The sequence below is a fragment of the Heptranchias perlo genome, unplaced genomic scaffold (genome assembly GCF_035084215.1).
Source record: "Heptranchias perlo isolate sHepPer1 unplaced genomic scaffold, sHepPer1.hap1 HAP1_SCAFFOLD_60, whole genome shotgun sequence".
Lineage (NCBI taxonomy): Eukaryota > Metazoa > Chordata > Chondrichthyes > Hexanchiformes > Hexanchidae > Heptranchias > Heptranchias perlo.
Window position 1 is genome coordinate 4,800,974 of NW_027139623.1, and position 23,503 is coordinate 4,824,476.

General features: G+C 42.9%; 3 protein-coding genes and 1 non-coding gene across 4 annotated transcripts in view; 2 read left to right on the plus strand and 2 right to left on the minus strand.

Annotated features, from left to right (window-relative positions):
* Positions 1-1,235: 1,235 nt before the first annotated feature.
* LOC137316794 (zinc finger protein 850-like) overlaps positions 1,236-23,503 on the minus strand; it is a 71,751-nt gene continuing 49,483 nt past the window's right edge. Inside the window, exon 3 of the mRNA XM_067980635.1 lies at positions 1,236-2,360. Within this exon, the coding sequence (XP_067836736.1) occupies positions 1,313-2,360 (1,048 nt within the window). The 3' untranslated portion in view covers positions 1,236-1,312. The remainder of the gene's footprint in view (positions 2,361-23,503) is intronic.
* On the minus strand, positions 10,664-10,735 carry trnak-uuu (transfer RNA lysine (anticodon UUU)). The gene has a single exon. It is a non-coding gene; the product is annotated as a tRNA-Lys (tRNA).
* LOC137316789 (histone H2A type 1-C-like) lies at positions 11,333-11,719 on the plus strand. Its single transcript, XM_067980629.1, has one exon. The coding sequence runs from the start codon at positions 11,333-11,335 to the stop codon at positions 11,717-11,719; it is 387 nt and encodes a 128-aa protein (XP_067836730.1).
* LOC137316799 (zinc finger protein 229-like) overlaps positions 14,697-23,503 on the plus strand; it is a 95,699-nt gene continuing 86,892 nt past the window's right edge. Inside the window, exon 1 of the mRNA XM_067980645.1 lies at positions 14,697-14,731. The gene's annotated coding sequence lies outside the window, so the exon portion shown is untranslated. The remainder of the gene's footprint in view (positions 14,732-23,503) is intronic.

Genomic DNA, 23,503 nt, shown 5'->3' on the forward strand with positions numbered 1-23,503 from the left:
GCCGCTCGGCCCATCGCGCCTGTGCCGGCTCTGTGAAAGAGGCCGCTCGGCCCATCGCCCCTGTGCCCGCCCTGTGAAAGAGCGATCCCATTAGTCCCACTCCCCCCTGCTCTTTCCTCACAGTCCCGCAAATTTCCCCCCTTCAAGGATTGAGCCGATTCCCTTTTGAAAGTTATTATTGAATCTGCTCCCACCGCCCTTTCAGGCAGTGAATTCCAGATCAGAACAACTCGCTGCCTAAAAACATTCTCCTCATCTCCCTCTGGCTCTTTTCCCAATTCCCTTCAATCTGTGTCCTCTGGTTACCGACCCTCCCGCCAGTGGCAACAGTTTACAAGGGAGGGAGGTGGTCTTTGAGACCGTCCGTGCTCTGTTGTAAGATCTCACTGTGTGTGTCTTGTTCCAGCCGTTCCCATTTGTACCTGTGACCTGACTGGCGGATTCTGCGAACTCGACTGCCGCTGTGACCCTGACTGTTCCTCCGCGGACATCAATGTCTTCACCACCTGTCTGCCGGGCAGTGAACCGTAAGTTTCTGTTCGTGTGTTCGTACATTGGCTCCCGGTCCGACATTTTAAGATCCTCATCCTCGTGTTCAAAACTTTCCATGGTCCTCGCCCCCTTCCTATCTCTGTAACCTCCTCCAACAGATTTAATCTCCTCCGACAACCCCATGTCACTCCACCCTATCATGGATTCTACCCCACCCATTTATCTCCTCCCACAGCCCATGTACACTCGACGCACCGTCATTGCTGGGACACTCAGTCCTGTTATACACACAGTCAGTGCTTGGACACTCAGTCCTGTTATACACACAGTCAGTGCATGGACACCCAGTCCTGTTATACACACAGTCAGTGCTGATACACTCAGTCCTGTCATACACACAGTCAGTGCTGGGACATTCAGTCCTGTTATACACACAGTCAGTGCTGGGACATTCAGTCCTGTTATACACACAGTCAGTGCATGGACACCCAGTCCTGTTATACACACAGTCAGTGCTGGGACACTCTGTCCTGTCAGACTTGGATGTCTTGAATATCCATCTTTTCAAAGGTATAGGAACTCAGTTCTAAGATGGATTCGACTCACTTCATAATAATCCTCAATCAGCTTGTCTTATCATCGAGATGTCAAGCACTGGACACACTGTCTTCAAAGGAAAGCTGATTTATTTGACTCTTGTACAGAATACAGTAAAAAGGGGTTATTAACATCAGAAACAAACCCCAACTGTCAGAATGAACATGGTTCAGTCCTGGATGTGATTAACAGCAGCAATAACAGCAGAATCCAACTCCTGGAATCACATGTGAACTCGCTGGTGACTCAGCAGGTGGGATGATTGAGTGAATCCATTCCCACACACAGAGCAGGTGAACGGCCTCTCCCCAGTGTGATTACGTTCGTGTCTCAGCAGATTCCACTTTCTTTTAAAGCTCTTCTCACAGACAGAACATTTCAGGTGTCTCTTATCAGTGTGAACAAGTTGATGTTCAATGAGGCTGGATAACTGAATGAATCCTTTCCCACACACGGAGCAGGTGAACGGCCTCTCCCCAGTGTGAATGCGTTGGTGTGTCAGCAGATCCTTTTTTCTATTGAAGCTCTTCTCACAGTCGGAACATTTAAAAAGTCTCTTATCAGTGTGAACAAGTTGGTGTTCAATCAGGTTGGATGAGTGAGTGAATCCCTTCCCACACAGGGAGCAGGTGAACGGCCTCTCCCCAGTGTGAACTCGCTGGTGACTCAACAGGTGGGATGATCGAGTGAATCCCTTCCCACACCGGGAGCAGGTAAACGGCCTCTCCCCATTGTGAACTCGCTGGTGTCTCAGCAGGTCGGACGAATGAGTGAAACTTTTCCCACACTCAGTGCAGGTGAACGGACCCTCTCCAGCGTGAATTTGCTGGTGTCTCAGCAGATCCCTTATTCTTTTAAAGCTCTTCTCACAGTCATAACATTTAAAGGGTCTCTTATCAGTGTGAACAAGTTGGTGTTCAATGAGGTTGGATGACTGAGTGAATCCCTTCCCACACACGGAGCAGGTGAACGGCCTCTCCCCAGTGTGAACTCGCTGGTGTTTCAGCAGATCCCTTGTTCTTTTAAAGCTCTTCTCACAGTCAGAACATTTAAAGGGTCTCTTATCAGTGTGAACAAGTTGGTGTTCAATGAGGCCGGATGACAGAGTGAAACCCGTCCCACACACAGAGCAGGTGAACGGCCTCTCCCCAGTGTGAACTCGCTGGTGTATCAGCAGGTTGGATGACTGAGTGAATCTCTTCCCACACTCAGTGCAGGTGAACGGCCTCTCCCCAGTGTGAGTGCGTTGGTGTGTCAGTAGATCCTTTTTACTTTTAAAGCTCTTTTCACAGTCAGAACATTTGAAAGGTCTCTTATCAGTATGAACAAGTTGATGTGCCAGAAGATTGGATGAATGAATGAATCCTTTCTCACACACGGAGCAGGTGAACGGCCTCTCCCCAGTGTGACTGCGTCGATGAGTTTCCAGCCGGGACGGGGAACTGAATCCCTTCCCACAGTCCCCACATTTCCACGGTTTCTCCGTGCTGCGGGTGTCCTCATGTCTCTCCAGTTTGGACGATTAGTTGAAGCCTCTTCCACACACAGAACACGTGTTTGGTTTCTCCCCACTGTGAATGGTCTGATGTGTTTTCAGGCTGTGTAACTGGTTAAAGCTCTTTCCACAGTCAGTACACTGGAACACTCTCACTCGGGTGTATGGTTCTCGGTGATTTTCCAGTTACACTGATGTTTGAAATATTTTCCCACAGACAGAACGGAAAAAAAATTCTCCTTCTATATTCAAAGGCCGACGATCTTCAGGTGCTGGTGAATTGAGTGACTGTCAGATCTCCATGTGATATTTGGTTTGAGTTTCTCATCTTCAAATCCTCCCCTTGTAATACCATGTAAAAGGAGTTTACAAAAGTCTTCACTGTGAATACAGGGAATACAGGATAGAAATTCAGAACAGGCAATTCTAGTTTCGATGGAACATTCTTCCCATTCATTCTCCCAGACTGTAAATCCCCGGCCCACACACTCACCCTCCTCCCTCTGCTGAAATCCAAACCCATCGCACCACCTCCAACATCTTTCCTTCTATTTCAGTTTTCTGTCTTCCATGAAGGTGTTGACTCTGACTGGGTTCAGTTCTACACTCACTGGTTCCACTCCCTCTCCTCCCCTGAAGGTGTTGACTCTGACTGGGTTCAGTTCTACACTCACTGGTTCCATTCCCTCTCCACCCCTGAAGGTGCTGACTCTGGCAGGGTTCAGTTCTACACTCACTGGTTCCTCTCCCTCTCCTCCCCTGAAGGTGCTGACTCTGACTGGGTTCAGTTCTACACTCACTGGTTCCCCTCCCTCTCCTCCGCTTAAGGTGCTGACTCTGGTTAGGTTGAGTTCTACACTCACTGGTTCCCCTCCCTCTCCTCCCCTGAAGGTGCTGATTCTGGTTAGGTTCAGTTCCACAATCACTTGATCCCCTCCCTCTCCTACCCTGAAGGTGCTGTCTCTGGCTAGGTATTTATTCTCTCGTCCTCTTTTCAACACAATGTCCCTCCCTATAGCTGCCTGTAAGCTGTCCATCTGTAATAGCTCCCACTTTTGGTGATGTCCGCTACCTGACCAGCCACCATTTCTCCTTTATTTACAGACACTCCCTGATCAATCACCATTTATGCTTAATTTATAGACGCTCCCTGACCAGTCACCGTTTCTCCTTCATTTATAGACACTCCCTGACCAGTCACCATTTCTGCTACATTTGTGGACACTCCATGACGTGGCATCATTTATCCTTCATTTACAGACACTCCCTGACCCGTAACCATTTCTTCTTCATTTACAGACACTCCCTGACCAGTCATCATTTCTCCTTCATTTTTGGCACTGCCTGACCAGTCATCATTTCTCCTTCATTTATAGGCACTGCCTGATCGGTCACCTCCTCTCTCCTCATCTCCCTCCAGATGTCCGTTCAATCTGAACAAGGCCCTTGCCATCCACAATCTTATTGCGGATGGTTGCATTTCGGAACATAGGAACAAGAGTCGGCCATTCAGCCCCACGATCCTGTTCCGTCCTTCAATTAGGTCATGGCTGATCTGTATCTTAACTCCATCTACCCGCAGAGATACCTTAACCCTTAATATCCTTGCCAAACAAAAATCTATCAATCTCAGTTTTGAAATTATCAATTCACCCCCAGCCTCAACAGCTTTCAGGGGGAGAGAGTTCCAGATTTCCACTACCCTTTGTGTGAAGAATTGTTTCCTGAATTCACCCCTGAACGGCCCAGCTCTAATTTTAAAGGTGATTTCCCTTTGTTCTCGACTCCCCCACTGGAGGGAATAGTTTCTCTCAATCTACCCTATAAAATCCTTTAATCTTCTTAAACACCTCAATTAGATCACACCTTAATCTTGTAAATTCAAGACAATACAAGCATAGTCTATGCAATCTGTCCTCATAATTTACAAAAATCATCACTGTAAGTACTGGTTAGAAATTCACAACAGACAGTTCTAGTTTCTCTGGAACATTCTTTCCGCTCTCGTCCCACCTAAGCTGTAAATCCCCCGTCCCACACACTCTCTCTCCTTGCCCCTATTCAGCTGTAAATCCCCCGTCCCACACATTCTCCCTCCTTGCCCATATTAAGCACGGACTGCAGCGGTTCAAGAGGGCGGCTCACCACCACCTTCTCAAGGGCAATTAGGGATGGGCAATAAATGCCGGCCTCGCCAGCGACGCCCACATCCCATGAACGAATAAAAAAAATCCCCGTCCCACACACTCTCCCTCCTTGACACGTCCTCGCTGTTTGAAATCCAGATTCATCGCAGGCTCTATTTTTTTCTCCCTTTCTCTCTTGAAGGTGCTCCGTGATGCTGGGGTTCGGCCCCAGTCACTGTTTGCCCTCCAGTACCCGGCCAAGTGGTAATTCTGCACCTGTGGGCCTACACAGCGAGCTGCCGGCATTTCGACCATGGGGAGCAGCGCAGCCGCCGTCCTTGACTGATTCTGTCTGACAAAGCTGAGGCCAACGTTAGCACATCAACAACAACCTGCATTTACATTGCGCCTTTAACGTAGTTATACGTTCCCAGGCACTTCACAAGAGCGTAATCAGAAAAACAAATGACTCTGAGCCAAAGAAGGAGACGTTAGGACTGAGCTTGGTCAAAGAGCTCAGGGCCTCGGCAACTGAAGGCAGAGCCGCCAATGGTGGAGCGAAGGAATTTGGGGATGAACAAGATGCCAGAATTGGAAGAACGCAGAGTTCTCGGAGGCGACATGGAAAGAGGGAAATGAATGACATTTAAACACTTGATCCACTGAGCACTGAAGTGTCTGAAACTAATAATAGGAACTCCAGGTAAACAAAAAATACTGACAAATATTAAAACTGCTTTCTTGACAAAAGAAATCTCGACTGAGCTTTTAAAGATAAATTATTAACAGGCGTTCACACCAACTCACCTGACTCGCCGACCCAGGTTCCACCCCTCAAGCACCGCGATTGGTGCAGAAGACACTGCTCCCGGGGCCCTCCGGCCTGGGCTCTCTTCCTGTTGGTTCTCGGGGAAATTAATCACCACTCGCCAACATTACGCTGCCGGGTGAAGTTGAGGGGCTCAGAGGAAGAAAATAAAAGGAGGCCTTCAATCTGAGTTGGGAAATTAGAGAAACATGATTCAGTTCATAAACGTAGCTATTTAAAATCAAATCAAATGAAAATCTGCAATTATTATTGGCGTGTCTTTGGCTCTCTGCTTCAAATGCACTTCTTTCGGTTCACGATATCATTTACACATCGAGCTGATTTGAAAGTTCCTCTAGACCCATCCTTTGTTTCTTTATTTGGCCCATTACCACCCTCATTCCTTTGCACCATTATTCCTTTTATCATTACACATCGTGCTGTCTTTAAAGCTCCTCTAGACCCATCTTTTTTTTCTTTATTTGACCCATTAACACCCTCATTCCTTTGCACCATTATCCCTTTTATCAATACACATCGTGCTGTCTTTAAAGCTCCTCTGGACCCATCTTTTGTTTCTTTACTTGCCCCATTACCAGCATCCTCCCCTTGCACCATTATGCCTTTTGTCGCTTTATCAATCCTGCACCCTATCACAGAACTTCCCTTTCGTTCTTCCCCTGCCCGGGCCTTTTGCCTGGCTCTGGACCTGCTTTAAAAACTATTAAATCTTTAAATTATTCCAGTTCTCACAAAACCTTATCTCTGACCTGAGATGTTAACTCTGTTTCTTTCTCCACGGATGCTGCCTCACTTGCTGAGTCTTTCCAGCATTTTCTATTTTTATTTCACATTTCCAGCATCCGCAGTATTTTGCTTTTGATGGATAAACCTCGCCCTTCTGAACCCATCAGTGAAATATCAGCAAGAGGGGCTTACAATGGTGGTTGACCTTAGCCAGAATGCCCCGCGCGATAGAATACGGTCTATCTCCATTAGGAGTGCAGCGCGCAGGCGGGGGAAGGGCTGGTGGCCGGAGCATGCGCCGTGCGTGTCCCGAACATTGAGCGGCGCCGAGCGGAGACTCAGCAACACGAGTGCGGCTCAGGCTCCGAATCAGACCCTGGGGGCCCATCGGGCGGGGTCCCCGAACACCATTGAACCCATCATCCAGCGCCTCCCCCGTCCTACCCGCCGCTTCCCGGTTTCTTCTCCCGTTTCCACCGAGTCCGACTCGCGACAAACCACAGAACCGTGGCGCTCCCAGAATGGAGGGCGGGCCTGGGGAGCATGCGCGGTCTGAGCGGGACCTCAGCGCCTTGCAGAGATGAGGAGTTTCTGGGCCGCGGAGGATTGTGGGGCCTTTGGCCGCCATTAGTCACCTGGTATCGGTCAGTGTTTTATTGCCTGCGTCGTGCACACAACCGTGTCCAGAAATACAGACTGAGGAATTCAGAGCCGGTTTGCGAAACAGGCACTGACCCGACAATGTAGAACAGTGTTTCTCAAACTTGTTTTCTCGTGGCCCAGTGGAAGAAAAACATTTCCCCCAGAGACCCAAAACAATAATATCTTCTGACTGGAGTTTTCATCAAATCCAAATAAAGGTCAGTGCACGTTCGCTCTTAACTTCACTTCAAGTAATAGCAAAAATTAAACATCGACGTTGCTTGTAAAGCATTTTAAATACAGTATAAATGCAGTAAAAAAAGATCAGGTTGAGTTTCACTTAAATAATGTGACGGGTGGGTCTGCCTGTTGTTCATGATCTCGTTCCAATCTGGATCACAAGATGAAAGCGCGAATCGCATATCAGGTGCGTTGTTGAGTCGGTTTCTTTCTCTTGTTTTTAACCTTCTCACAGTCGAAAATCCCAGTTCCCACATGTAGGTTGTTGTGAACGGCAGCAACAACGCAACGCTAAACTTACTTAATAGTGAATAATCTTTGAAAGCACTGATCCAAAAAGATGACAAACTGAATGACTTGTGGCGTGTTTTCAGTGTGCTATCACAGGTGAGTCGCATCATCTCGTTTTTTTTGCTCAGACATCAAGTTTAGCTTCATTATCTATTCAGGATTTTCGAAAGCAAAAGGATCTTTCACCCAACGCTTTTCCTTCAAATTTTCAAATCCCACTGCAGGGAAGTAGCGACTAAAATGGTCAGACAGAACAGCGAGATGTAACTGTATGTCACATTTCATTTCATTCCCTTTTTCTTCATTGATGCTGTTCTCCTCAATGTGTTGTAAACAATTTTACAACACCAAGTTATAGTCCAGCAATTTGCTGGATTAAATTGCTGGACTATAACTTGGTGTTGTAAAATTGTTTACAATTGTCAACCCCAGTCCATCACCGGCATCTCCACATCATCAATATGTTGTAACAGTGTTGGGAGCATGGAATAGCTCTCGTGATTACTTTTCAGTCGGGCTTGCCACAGTTCTAATGACTTTTGGAATGTTTGTATCAGTTCACAATATCGAAACAAATCATTGCCTCTTCCTTGTATCTTCAAATTTAGTTCGTTTAAAATTGAGAACATGTCAGTCAGGTTCATTAACCAACTGTCATCATAAAATAAATTTGCCAATTTAAATATTTCTCCACCAGAAAAATGTGAATCTCTTTCCTGAGGTCGTACACCCTTGTAAGCACCCTGACCCGTGACAGCCATTGTACTTCAATGTGAAACAGTAAATGAGTAAGCACAGCTCCCATTTATGAACATAACGCTTGAAAAAGCCTGCAGTTCAGTGAGCTTCCTTTAATGAAATTAACAATTTTCACTACTCCCTTCAGTACTGTCATAAGATCAGGGGGATTACCCTTGGACGCCAAAGCCTCGTGGTGAATGAAACAGTGATTCTAAACATCATTCCCAGCTGCCTCAGATATTCTTCTCACAACTCCGCTATTTCTACCTGTCATATTTGCTGCTCCATCACTAGGAATTCCTTTGCAATTAGCCCAGTCCTATTTGTATTTTCCATCTACACAGTCACACAATGCTTCGAATATCTGTGCTCCTGTATTTGTTGGTAAAGTTAGACAACACAACAAAACTTCCATAAAGTCATCTTGCCCGATATATTTCACAGAAACTAACAGTGTTGCACAATTTGAAATATCAGTACTTTCGTCAAGTTGCATAGCAAAATCCCCGGCCGACTGTAACCGAGTAATAAGCTTTCTTCCAGATGATCAGCAATAGTCCATCATTATTTGAACTTTCTGTTGCAGAAGAACTTCTTTTACTTCTTACAAAACGATTCATTTTTGGGAATTCAAGTTTGATGATTAAGCCGCCCCCAACTCCTTTCCCCTTGATACTGGACTTAGACCAGCACCTCACGCCGTGACTTTGGCGGCGAGGAAGAGCGTGTCCTGGCTGTTGCTCGGAAACACTAAACATAACAGCAAGAGTATTCCACCGGAAAAAGGCCATCGCTCCACAGATTGAAATGACTGCCTGCCATCTTCCAAATGGAAATTACCTGTGAAATGACTGCCTGCCATCTGCCCAACGGAAATTACCTGTGAAATGACTGCCTGCCATCTGCCTAACCGGAAATTACCTGTGAAATGACTGCCTGCCATCTGCCTAACGGAAATTACCTGTGAAATGACTGCCTGCCATCTGCCCAACGGAAATTACCTGTGAAATGACTGCCTGCCATCTGCCTAACGGAAATTACCTGTGAAATGACTGCCTGCCATCTGCCTAACGGAAATTACCTGTGAAATGACTGCCTGCCATCTGCCTAACCGGAAATTACCTTTGAAATGACTGCCTGCCATTTGCCCAACGGAAATTACCTAATACAGATGTGAATGTAAACTTCAGTCCAACATTCAACCAATCAATTTCACGCAATCACAAGTTCTGACTACAAAACTGCCTGTGAAATATCATCTCCTTCTGAAATAAATGTTTGCCCTTTTCTTATTTGATGTCCAGTTTTGCTTCATTTGATTTTTCTGGGTTTGTATTGTGACCGTACCCATTTAATGGCAGTGAGCTGATATTGTCAATCGGGCTCAGCATTCTCTGGCGAGCAGCTACCGGTCTTATAAGCTCCGCTGATAACCTGATATCTGACGAATTTCCTTTCCATGTTTCATTATATTTATACTTTAATTTTTAGGGTTCAAACGAGGGTACACAAAGTTAAAAACAAAGCAATTTGGCAACAGACAGGTCTCCCCAGTAAACGCAAGGGCACGCAGAAGGAATCCCAATGGAACAAACCCCTTCTCATTCACTCCCACTGGAAAAAATCGTAAAAGACCAAACCCTTTCCTATTCCCTCGCATTGCATAGAATCCCAAAGAGAAAAACCCCTTCTCATTCCAAGCCATTATAGAGAGTGCGATCCCCCGCATTGAACAGAGTGCTCTCAATTAGGTCTCGCCTGAGCTCTGTATAACTGTGACATAACTCCTTTTTATTCCCGTTCCCTTGAGACAAAGATCAAAATTTCATCTCAATTTTAACTTTTTTTAGTGCTTTAGTAATCACTGTTAGTAATTTCGGTACTTGGATCCCCATATGCAGTCCAAAATCTATCGATCTCAGCTTTGAATAAACTCAACGACTGAGCATCCACATCCCTGTGGTGCAGAGAATTCCAAAGATTCACAACCCTTTGAGTGAAGAATTTTTTCCTCATTTCGATCCTAAATGGACGGTCCCTTATCTTGAGACGATCACCTCTCGTTCTTGATTCTCCAGCCAGGGGAATCAGCCTCTCCGCATCAACCCTGTCAAGCCGCCTAAGAATTTTAAAAGTTTCAATGCGATCACCTCTCATTCTTCTAAACTCCAGCGAATATACGCCAAGTTTAGACAATATTTCCTCATCGTACAATTTCAGCAAGACCTCCTTACTCTTATATTCCAACACTCTTGACTAAATAAAGACTAACATCACATTTGCCTTCCTGACTCTCAATAGACCCTTGGAAACTCACTATTTCCAGTATATTTTTCCTCTATTCCTTCTATAGGGAAAGAAATGAACGTTGAAAACATTTTACAATAATGGTTCCCGTTTATATTTTGGAAACAATATCCATATGAACTGCATCAAATTCGATTGCAAACTTCGAATTTCTGAAGGAAGGAAATTAGTAAGAATTGTGATGACCGGGAATCGAACCCGGATCAACTGCTCAAAAGGCAGCTATGCTCACCACTATACCACCATCGCTGACTATCAGCAACGTTAAAACAGTTCCTAAACATCAGACCCTAAAAAGACACTGCAGGCTGTTGGATTTTGTTCTCAATTTAAACTGGTTTCTGACGGATCCTTTCTCGCTCTGTTGCAGTTCCCGTTTCCGCCCAGTCGATGACGCCAACCCCCAATCAATGGAAATTACACAACAGCCAGTAATTCTTCACCTGATATCGGACTGAAGAGACAGTCGATACCTGCAATACTTGACCGGCTGGAAATATATTTTGTCGCAGCTCACATCAGCCATTGAGTAAAGTTAAATAATTATATTAAATCATAACAGAGACCTGACTGCCAGCTGGGCACGAATGGCTGCTTAATATTCAAGTCTATAAGATCTTTAGAAAGGACAGGGAAATAGGGAAAGGAGGAGGAGTAGCAATATTACTAAAGGACAATATTACAGCAGTTCAAAGATAGAATATCAGTGAGGGTGAGCGGGCAGTGTAAACACTCTGAGAGAGACCCATCACAAGTGGCCTCACTGTACTACTCCAGAAGGTATAAGACGGGCGAGTGTTGGAGAATTTCTTCATTCGTTGTGAAAGTGTTTGTGAGATTGTGGAAATGTCTGGAAGAGGAAAAACCGGCGGTAAAGCTCGGGCCAAGGCCAAGTCTCGCTCATCCCGGGCCGGACTGCAGTTCCCTGTGGGCCGTGTTCACAGGCTCCTGCGAAAGGGAAACAATGCTGAACGTGTGGGTGCCGGAGCCTCGGTCTGTCTGGCGACTGTGCTCGAGTATCCGACGGCTGAAATCCTCCAGCTGGCCGGCAACACGGTCCGCGACATCAAGAAGACCCGCATCATCCCCAGACACCTGCAGCTGGCCATCCGCAACGACGAGGAGCTCAACAAGCTGCTGGGACGGGTGACCATCGCTCATGGCGGGGTGCTGCCGAATATCCAGGCCGTGCTGCTGCCGAGCAAAAGTGCTGGGAGCAGCAAGAACAAGTGAAGCGGCCAAGATTTAATCTACAAACAGGACAAGGGCAGGACTAATCTTATTAAATTATTTGAATAAGTAACAGAAAGAGTAGATAAGGGTAACCTGGTAGATGTAATAAATTTAGATTTTCAGAAGGCCTTCGATAAGTTACCGCATTGTAGACTCGTGGCAAAGTTCAGTGCACGTGGAGTCAGGGGACTGGTAGCAGAATGGATCGCAAGCTGGCGACAAAACAGAAAACAGAGAATAGGGGTTACGGGTAGCAGCTTGGAGTGGCAAAAAGTGGGAAGTGGTTTAACACAGGGATCAGTGATGGGATCACTGCTGTTCACAATTAACTTTAACTATTTGGATTCGGGAATCGGAAGTACAATTTCAAGTCTTGACCATGACACCAAATTGGGGAGTACAGTTAATACAAAGGAAGAATGTGTCAAAATGCAAGAGGACATTAATAAACATGCAGAATGAAGAATAAGGAGATCACATACTGCCTGGATAATAAGAGTCTGAACAGGATAGAGGAACAAAGGAATCGAGGGGTACAGATACACAAATTACTCAAAGTAGCTCCTAAAAGCAGCTTCGCCAGTGTTACCGTCTCACAAAGACAGTCGCCCTGAATCTGTGAAAAGAGAATGACCATGAACTAGGACTGAAGCCGAAAACATCCCCAGTTACAGTGAGGCCCGGCCCGGACATCTCATTCTCTCTGTTTTATATCAGACAGTATCTCACCTTCATGTCCAGCACGAGAGAGAGAGAGAGAGAGAGACAATATCAGTCTTACACTTCCTATCAGTGTCCAAATCACGCTCAACAGCAGTATCCACCTTCAGATACAGCACCAGAGAGAGAGAGGGAGGCAGATACGGTGAGAGAGACAGAGAGAGCGATGAGGCACAGTGACAGACAGACGTAAACAGCATTAGTTCCAGACTGACCGGTAAAGTTCCGTTATATCCAGAAAGATCCCGTTGGAGAGACAGAAGATGCAATCTCATCTCTCACTGATATTGTACAAGGGACAGACACATTATTAATCCCACACTCAGGGAGAGTGCAGAGAGTGACAAAAATAATGGGACACATTTAAACCTCTTTTGCCTGATGTACCATCTGAAGTTTTGCAGCTCAAGGCTGTTCGATATTACTTTTGTAAACAATTTTACAACACCAAGTTATAGTCCAACAATTTTTATTTGAAATCTACAAGCTTTCGGAGGCTTCCTGTTTCCTCAGGTAAATATTCAATTGTAAACAATTTTACAACACCAAGTTATAGTCCAGCAATTTTATTTTAAATTCACAAGCTTTCGGAGGCTACCTCCTTCCTCAGGTGAACGATGTGGAAATACATTTCCAAATCGTTCACCTGAGGAAGGAGGTAGCCTCCGAAAGCTTGTGAATTTAAAATAAAATTGCTGGACTATAACTTGGTGTTGTAAAATTGTTTACAATTGTCAACCCCAGTCCATCACCGGCATCTCCATATCAGGTAAATGTTCAATATTACTTTGAGTGACCGAGAGTTTCACTCCGGTTAAATTAATCTGGGTCTGTTACTGTCAGATATTAATCCTACACGGTGCCAGGAAATTAACCGACTCCCACTTTCGTCCCATGTTTCTCCAGGATTGGTTTGAGAAATCCTCCCTCCAGTTTCGGAGTCACACATTTATTTATCAGCAGAGGGGCCAAAAATAAACCGGATCCTTTGGCTCATTCCACAGCCGCTCACTTTATCTCTGAAAGCCCCTTTACCATCAAAAGATACCGAGAGAAACAGCAGGGATGGAAACATCTAGTTCAATAGTTAGAGATTGTAAAGTCAGTCTGGATTCCAGCGTTAGGCACTGGTGGAATCCCATCTGTTTCCCATTCTGGTGCCTGTTCCTGCACTGCCTGTGGACCCCATTCCCTCTGACCTTTCCCCCAGACCCACTTCCTTTGCTCAGACTCTGAAAAATTCCAATTGGGGAAAGTTTCCATCGATTTTTGTATTGGGAATTAAACCAGATATCTGCGCATGCGTGACTCAGCCCCGCCCCCAGCGCTGATTGTTGGTGAGCAGAAGAGCGCATGCGCGCTCCCCTCCCCCAGCTCGGCCTGTGGGCGCCATTCCCTCAGTGAGCGGAAGAAGATGGTTTAAAACAGCCGGGAATGGAGAGATCACGGCCCCCGGGGGAAGGGAGCAAAGAGCAGCCTCGTTACAGCAGCTCATCGCTTCGGGACCGTGTCCGCAGATGGGCTCAGAGATCGGCATTGAGTCCGGGGGAAGGTCAGGGGGAGTCCGGGGGCTGTTTGTAAGAGGCGGAGTGGATCAGGAACTGGTCCCGGAACATGGAGTGAGCGGGGGAAGGGAGAGGTCATTCTCGGGCTGTGTGTGTACAGGGTGTGTCCAGGGGAAGGGAGACAGAATGGGAAGAACCTGCTATTTAAAATCATTGCTGCTTTCTCTCCCCAAATCAGTGGTGAATGTTCCTGGTTTAGTTCCAGTCTCACCCTGTTTATTGTTATTGGACAGTGAACAGTCAGGGTGTTTATACAAACAGTATCTATTGCAGGCATCAGGTGAGAAGTGTGAAGGACACAATTTAAACAGCGGTTGTTTGCTTTCAGTTGAACGGTTATTCCCATGGGAGAGGAGATTAGAAACCAGACCTGTACAAAGGTCCCTGCCCCATCGGGTCGTCCCATTCATGGATCAGTGGAGGGGTTGTAACTAAATTGTTTTAAAATCGGCCAACACACCTGGTGTGCAGAAGCTGAGTGCTGCAGGACTGCAGTGGAGTCAGACACTGACACCGTTTGTATCACTGGTTTTCATTTGTGGATATTCAAAATAATTATTAACAGCGATATTAAACTGATCACTTCTGTATTTTCTACCTCCCCTGTTCTTGATTTACAAGATATATGTTACTTTCTACAGCCAAGCCCTTGAAGGAGCCAGAATGAATGTGAAGTTTCCTCCATCCGAGGCAAAGGAACAGTGCAGCCAGCTCCTTCTCACACACAGTGAGTACATTATCACTCACAGAGCACAGAGACACAGACAGGTCATCAGTTCCACAGTCTCAGACAGCAGAAGTAGTCAGTCCCACACTGATCCCAAGTTCCAGAGACACATTTTCAATCCAACAGTCAAACAGAGCAGGTGAGGCAGACACTGTTCCATTTCCCCCGAACTCAGTCCCGCTGACAGGTGGATACAAAAATCCCAGTCCAAAGTCATGCTTTCAGATTGTCAATTTCACAAAAGGACAACTTTCGCCATGAATTAAATCCCAGATACCCCAAGATTCCAATTGTATGCTAGCCCAAAACTCTCTCACACACACACGTGAGTTTAATACATGAAGTATCCATTCGAATTGTGTACCATTCAAATACAAATTGCAAGTCCAAAACTCATGTACAGTATCAGATTGAGAAATGCTGTGACAGTGTAACCTGAGAAACACATTAGAAACCAGTTTATAATATACTGATAGTATGAGATTTACAGATACAGTATCAATTCTATTAGCACAGACCGAGATACACATTACACACGAGTCCAAAAATCTTACAATAAAACTTATAGATGCAGTATCAATTCCTTTAGTTCAGAAAGATCTACACATTATATACCAATTCAAAAATGTCACCATATCAGTTTGAAAGATATATTACCATTCACAATATTACTCACAGAGATACAGATTTAATAGTTGTCCAAAATCACACAAATTATCTGATTAAAACCTCCAGCATCAAATCCTAAAGTGTATCCATATTTACCAATTAAATAATGAGAAAAACGACTTAAACATTAAGATATTAAAGCTACAGTATTGAATACCATAATGTAATCTGAGAGAATAATTGTGGACAGATACAGAATGAATTTCACACTCACATACCGTTGCAGAGACTGACAGATGCAGAAAGAATCCCAAGCTCACATACAGTACGAGAGGTTGCCAGACACAGAGTGAATCCCACACTCAAGTATGGTACCAGAGATGACAGAAACAGAATGAATCCAACACTCACATACAGTACCAAGGACTGACAGATCCTGAGTTCATCCCACACTCACACACAGTACCAAGGACTGACAGATATAAAATGAATCCAACACTCACATACAGTACCAGATGCTGACAGATACAGAATGAATCCAACACTCACAACCAGTACCAGAGACTGACAGATACAGAATGAATCCCTCACTCACAACCAGTACCAGATGCTGACAGATAATGAATGAATCTCACAGTCACACTACTGCAGACTGAGTTACATTTTACATACCAGTTCAAAGATATCATAGTGTCAGATTGAAAGATACATTATAAATTCCATTAGTGCAGACTGAGCTATATATTAGATATATCAGCAAATACTCAGTATTACACTGAAATAAACAGTATCAATACCATTGGTTCAGACTGAGCTACACATTATATACCAGTCCAAAAACCTCATAAATGAACAGACTTGAAGATACAGTATCAATTCTATTAGCGCTGCCTGAACTGTACATTACATACCAGACTGGAAATCCCATACAATATTAGTCTGAAAGATACAGTATCAATTCCATCAGTGCAGACTGAGCCACACATTATATAGCAGTCCAAGAATCTCATACGCCATCAGACTCAAAGATACAATATCAATTACATAACACGTACTGAGCTCCATGTTACTCACCAGTCCAAAAATCACATCGAATATCAGATCGAAAGATTCAGTATCACTTCCATTATTGAAGACTGAGCTACACATCACATTCCAGTCCAAAAATCTAATACAGTATCAGACTGATAGATACAGTATTAATTCCTTTAGTGCAGGCTGAGCTACATATTACATACCAGTCCAAAAATCTCATACAATATTAGATTGAGATACAGAATTAATCCCATTATTGCAGACCGAGCTAAACATTACATACCAATCCAATAATTTCACTGTGAACAGATTGAAAGATACATAATCTCTGAACTCTATTGTGAATGATAAAGATGTAATACTACTCCAAAACTCACACATGTTTGATTAAAGAAAATCGAGAAGTGTATCCATATTTACAAATTAAACACTAGACGAAGAACTATATATAATTTAAAGTATTAAAGATACAGTTTCAAGTCCGATACTGTGAACTGAAATTAGAATACAGAATGAATTCACACTTGCACATTGTTTCAGAGACTGAATTATAGAATGAATTCCACACTGAGATAATGTAGCAGAAAATGGCAGATACAGAATGAATCCCACACTCACACACAGTACCTGAGACCTGCAGATGCAGAATGAATCCCACACTCACACACAGTAGTGACTGACAGATACAGAATGAATCCCACACTCACACACAGTACCAGAGACCTGCAGATACAGAATGAATCCCACACTCACACACAGTACAGAGACTGACAGATAGAGAATGAATCCCACACTCCCATACAGTACCAGAGACTGACAGATACAGAATGAATCCCACACTCACACACAGTACCAGAGACTGACAGATACAGAATGAATCCCACCCTCACAGACTGTACTGGAGACTACAGATACAGAATGAATGTCACAATCACATCACTGCAGGCTGAGTTACACTTTATAGACCAGTCCAAAGATCTCATAGTGTCAGATTGAAAGATATAGTATAAATTCTATTGGTGCAGACTGAGCTACATGTTAGATATATTGGTCAATACTCAGTATTATACTGAAATAAGCATAATCCATACCATTGGTACAGACTGAGCTATACATTACATACGAGTCCAAAAATCAAAAATATCAGACTGGAAGATATAATTTAATTCTATTCACACCGCCTGAGCTCAACGTTATATCAGTCCAACAATCTCATACAATATTAGACTGAAAGATACAGAATCAATTCAATTAGTGCAGACTGAGCTACACATTATATAGCAGTCCAAGAATCTCATACCCTATCAGACTCAAAGATACAATATCAATTCCATTAGCACAGACTGAGCGACATGTTACTCACCAGTCCAAAAATCTCATACAGTATCACAATGAAAGATTCAGTATTAATTCCATTCGTGCAGACTGAGCTATACATTGCATTCAAGTCCAAAAATTTCATACAGTATCAGACTGATAGATGCAGTATCAATTCATTTCGTGCAGGATGAGCTACATATTACATACCAGTCCAAAAATCTCATACAGTGTTAGACTCAGATACAGAATTAATCCCATTATTGCAGACTGAACTATACATTACATACTAGTCCAGTAATTTCATCGTGAACAGATTGAAAGGTATATTATCGTTCACAATAGAGTTCAGAGATTAAGATGTAATACTACTCCAAAACGCACACACGTCGTTTGTTTAAAGAAAATCAAAAAGTGTATCCATATTTACAAATTAAATGCTCGATGAAGAACTGTATATACTTTAAAGTGTTAAAGATACAGTTTCAATGCAATATTGTAAACTGAAATAAGAATACAGAATGAATCCAGACTTGCACATTGTCTCAGAGACTGAATGACAGAACAAATCCCACACTGAGATAAAGTAGCAGAGAATGGCAGATACAGAATGTATCCGCCACACACAGACAGTAGCAGAGACTGACAGGTACAAAATAAACGCAACACTTATACATAGTACCTGGAGACTGACAGATACAGAATACACCCCACTCTCGTACACAGTACCAGAGATACAGATACAGAATAAATCCCAGTCTCATATACAGTACCAGAGACTGACCTCTACTGGCGGTAAGCGATAACTGCAATGAGGGAACAAATTCACATTGTCTGTCATGGTTACAGATACAGGACAATGTGCAATGTGAGGGAAGTTTCTGTCTGTTATGTTTACTCTCGTATTTTTGCACTTTTTGACGATGAAAAATGAAGACAATTGATTCATAATAAAGTTTTTGTTTCACTCATTCCATAGTTGTGAATTTGCCCCATTATATTTCACTGTACATTGCGCAGTATTTCTCTCTGATTTCTCAGGACACGATTTACATTGCTCCTCTACCCCATTTAGACTCTTATTTTCCATGCAGTATGTTGCCTCCTTATTCCCCCCAGCGAAATGCCCCACCTCACAACTTTCTATATTGAAATTCAATGGCCATTTACACGGCCGTTCTGCAAGTTTATTTTGTCCCAGTCTTCCTCAGTATTGACTATATTTCCTAAATCAATTACAAGAATTTAACACAGCATTACAACTGATGTTTGGTCTAACAAAATGTACTTGCAGCTCGTCTCCATTCCCAGTTTTTCTAAATCCCACCCGTGCAATATAATGTGAAGAATGAGTTTATCTTCTGTCCCTCTCTCATCTGTAAACTTCAATGACCCGGGGTTTGGGGACATCTACTGGCCGGAAGCAGAACTGCAACAGTTCGGAACAAATTGCTGAAACCGGACAATGTGCAGTGTGAGCGTGTTTGTGATTGGTAGCAGGAATTAAATCGAAATTTTTAAACCTGCCCATTAACCTTTAGTGTTTGTTATTGAGCAGTAAACAGAGCCGGACAGTAAGGATATGGGAAGTTATACAAAGAGCATCTATTGCAGGCTTCAGGTGAGGAGTGAAAAGGACATATTTTAAACAGCGGGTGATATGCATCAGTTGAATGGTTAGTCCCAAGGGAGAGGGGATTGGAACCCTGACCTGTACAAAGGTCCATCGTGTAGCCCCATTCATGGATCAGTGCAGGAGTTGGATTGTGGCTGGATGTCACTAAATTGTTGTAAAACAGCCCAACACACCTGGTGTGCAGAAGCTGAGTGCTGCAGTACTGCAGTGGAGTCAGACACTGACACTGTTTGTATCGCTGGTTTTCATTTGTTGTTATTACAATGATTATTAACAGAGAGATTCAATTGATCACTTATGTATTTTCTACTTCATCTTTTTTTGAATTACAAGGTATAATTTATCTTCCTACAGGCAAATACTTGAAGGACCCAGAATCAGTGTGATGTTTACTCCTCCTGAGGCACAAGGAGCAGTCAGTGCAGCCAGCTCCTTCTCACACACAGTATGTATATTATCACACACACAGCACAGAGACACAGACAGGTCATCAGTCCCACAGTCTCAGACAGCAGAAATAGTCAGTCCCACACTGATCCCAATCCAACAGTCAAACAGAGCAGGAGAGACAGACGGAATTTCCATTTCACAACAACTCAGTACCACTGACTGGCAGATAAATAATTCCCAGTCCAAAATCACACCCACTATCAGATTGAAACGAACTGTGTTAATCTCACATTAGTTCAGAATTAGCTACAAATTACATACCAGATAGAACTGACACATGGTACTGATTGATAGGTACAGCATGAATTACAATAGTGTACTCCAAGAATCAAATTAAATACCAGCCCACAACTCACACATTATGAGCTTAAAGATGCAGTATTCATGCCAATATTGTACCCTGAGATGCAAATTAGATATCAGTTCAGATGTGACCCATATTTGACTCACATATATGTCCAAATATCTCATAGTGTCAGAATGAAATGTACAGTTTCAATTCCTTTACTGCAGACTGAGGTACACGTTAGATACCAGTCCAAAATTCTCATACAGTATTAGATTGAAAGATACAGTATCAACTCCATTAATGCAGACTGAGCTACACATCAAATACCAGTCTAAAAATCTCAGTGTCAGATTGAAAGGTACAATTTTGATTTGATTAGTACAGACTGACCCACACGTTACATACCAGTATACAAATCTCACACAGTATCAGACTGAAAGATACAGTATCAATCCCATTAGTGCAGATTGAGTTACACATTATATATCAGTCCAGAAATCACATTCAGGGTCATGCTGAAAGATGCAGTATGAATTCCATTAGTGCAGACTGAGCTACACAACAGATATGAGCCCAACAATCTCAGTGTCAGATTGAAAGATACAGTATCAATTCCATTAGTGCAGATTGAGCTACACATTATATATGGTCCAAAATTCGAATACAGTATCATACTGAAAGATACAGTATCAATCCTATTAGTGTTGACTCAGCTACACATTGCAAACCAGTCCAACAATCAGGTCAAGCTCATGCTGAAAGGTACGGCATCAATTCCATTATTGCAGACTGAGTTATTCCTTACACACAAGTCCAAATATAGCACACAGTGTCAGACTGAAAGATACAGTCTCATTCCCATTAATGCAGACTGAACTACACATTACATACCAGTCCAAAAATCACACAGTGTCAGCTTGAAAGATAAAGTGTCAATTCCACTAGCCCAGACTGAGCTACACAATAAATACCAGTCCAATAATTTCACAGTAAGATATTGAAATGTACATTCTCATTTAAAATAGTCTTCACAGAAATTAAGATGTAATCCTACATCAAAACTCACAAACATTGCATGATTAAAACAAAGTTCTAAAGTGTATCCATAATTACAAATTAACACTAGACAAAGGACTATGCATACATTCATGTATTAAAGATACAGTTTCAAGCAACATACTGTAACCTGAAATAAAAATACAGAACGAATCCAGACTTGCACTTCGTCCCAGAAACTGAGTTGCAGAATAAATCCTACACTGAGATATAATACCAGAGACTGACTGTCACAGAATGAATCCCACACTCACAGGCAGCACCAGAGTCTGACAGATTCAGAATGAATCCCACACTCACACACAGTATCAGAGTCTGACAGATACAGAATGAATCCCACACTCACACACAGTGCCAGAGATTGACAAATTCAGAATTAATCCCTCACTCACACACAGTACCAGAGTCTGACAGATACAGAATGAATCCCACACTCACACACAGTACCAGAGACTGACAGATATAGAATGAATCTCACACTCACACACAGTACCAGAGACTGACAGATACAGAATGAATCCCACACTCACACACAGTACCAGAGACTGACAGATATAGAATTAATCTCACACTCACACACAGTACCAGAGTCTGACAGAGAGAGAATTAGTCTCACACTCACAGACAGTACTGGAGACTGACAGATACAGAATGAATATACAGTCTGACATCTACTGGCCGGAAGGGAGAAATGTAACAGAGTGGAACAAATTCACATTGTCTGTCGTTGTTCCAGATTCAGGACAATGTGCAGTGTGAGCAAATAGTTTCTCTCTGTAACTTCTAGTCTCGTATTTTTTGATATTTTGACAGTGAAATATTAAGACAATTGATTCAGAATAAAGTTTTTGTTTTACTCATTCGATAGTTGTGAATTTGCCCCATTATGTTTCACTCGACATTGCGCAATATTTCTGTCTGATTTCTCAGGACACGATTTAGATTAATTCAAATAAACAGAACTGAAACACGAATAAAAACTGAGCATAAATCTGGAAGTTATAATGGAGACCGTCAAAGGTGAAAGGGATAAAATAGAGAGAAAAAAATACTAAAAATGCTGGAAATACTCAGCAGGTCCGGCAGCATCTGTGGAGAAGGGAAGCTCGGGTTAACGGTTCAGGACTATGACCCTTCTATAGATCAGAAAGGTTAATCCGACATAATTTTAAAAAGGAACGGGAATCAGCAGAGGGAAAGACTGCAGAAAATCAATTAATTTCACTGAATCCGGGCAATTGTGTCCAATATCCACAGTACAGATCAGGGGAAATAATAATACAAAGGGACAGAGTTAAATTCAACATTATGGGGGAAATAAATGAGCTTTAAAAGTATTTTTTAATATAAATTACACCCGTTTATGTTTTGGAAGCACGATCCCTCTGAACATCATCAAATTCGGTTCCAGTCTTGGTGTTTCTGAATTAAGCGAACTGGGATTCAAACCTGTTGGAATTAACTGTTTGGAAGGCAGCTATACTCACCATGATAGCGCCTTAGTTCACTCGGAGGGAGAAATAGAGTGTTTCTGTGGAGTTTGGGTTTTGAGTTTCTGGTACTTTAATCACAGACAATAAATAGTTCCCAAACACCAGCCCCTGAACAGAGACAACAAGCTGGTGGAATTTCTCATTTATAAATATTAAATTAGAGGATGACAAAAGAGAACAGGAAACGGTCAGGAATATTTCACAAGAACAATTGGGGAAGCAAAGAGGAACTACGAAATTAAATTATCAAGGAATATCAAAATAAACAGTAAATTATTCTACAGATGCATAAATAAAACAAGGAAAATCAGAATAGCTTCAGTGCCACAAAGGGATGCACAAAATAAACTCACAGGTAACGTCAGTGAAATGCCAGAAATATTGAATTATTACTTTGCCTCAGTATTTACCCGGGAGATTAACAGGGTGAACATGATATTAGAGGAAGAGGTCAATAAAGATATCAAGACATTTAAGTTAGAAAGGGTGGTTAAACTCCTGGTCCAGATGGATTCCATCTGCACATCTTAAATGAAGCAAAGGAAGAGATAGCAGAGGCACTGTTACATATATAGAAAAAAATCATCACAAAAAGGAATAGTGCCAGAGGACTGGATGACAGTTAATGTGATTCTTATAATTTAAAACAGGAGATAGAACAATTCCAGGGAACTATAGACCAGTTAACTAAAGGTCGGTGGTAGGAGTGATCATGGAATCTTTTACTCAATGAAACAATAGAAAAACATCCAGAAACCGAAAATATAATAAAGAATAGTCAGCACGGATTTCAGAAAGGGAAGGTTTAACAGTTTGGCAGAAGGTTTGACAGTTTAAATTACAGTTCAACATAACTTATCTGCTTATCAATTCTATTCCTCTAGAAA

What these genes read in the sequence shown, in the direction of transcription:
- LOC137316789 (XM_067980629.1), top strand. Translation starts at nt 11,333, where the DNA reads ATGTCTGGAAGAGGAAAAACCGGCGGTAAAGCTCGGGCCAAGGCCAAG.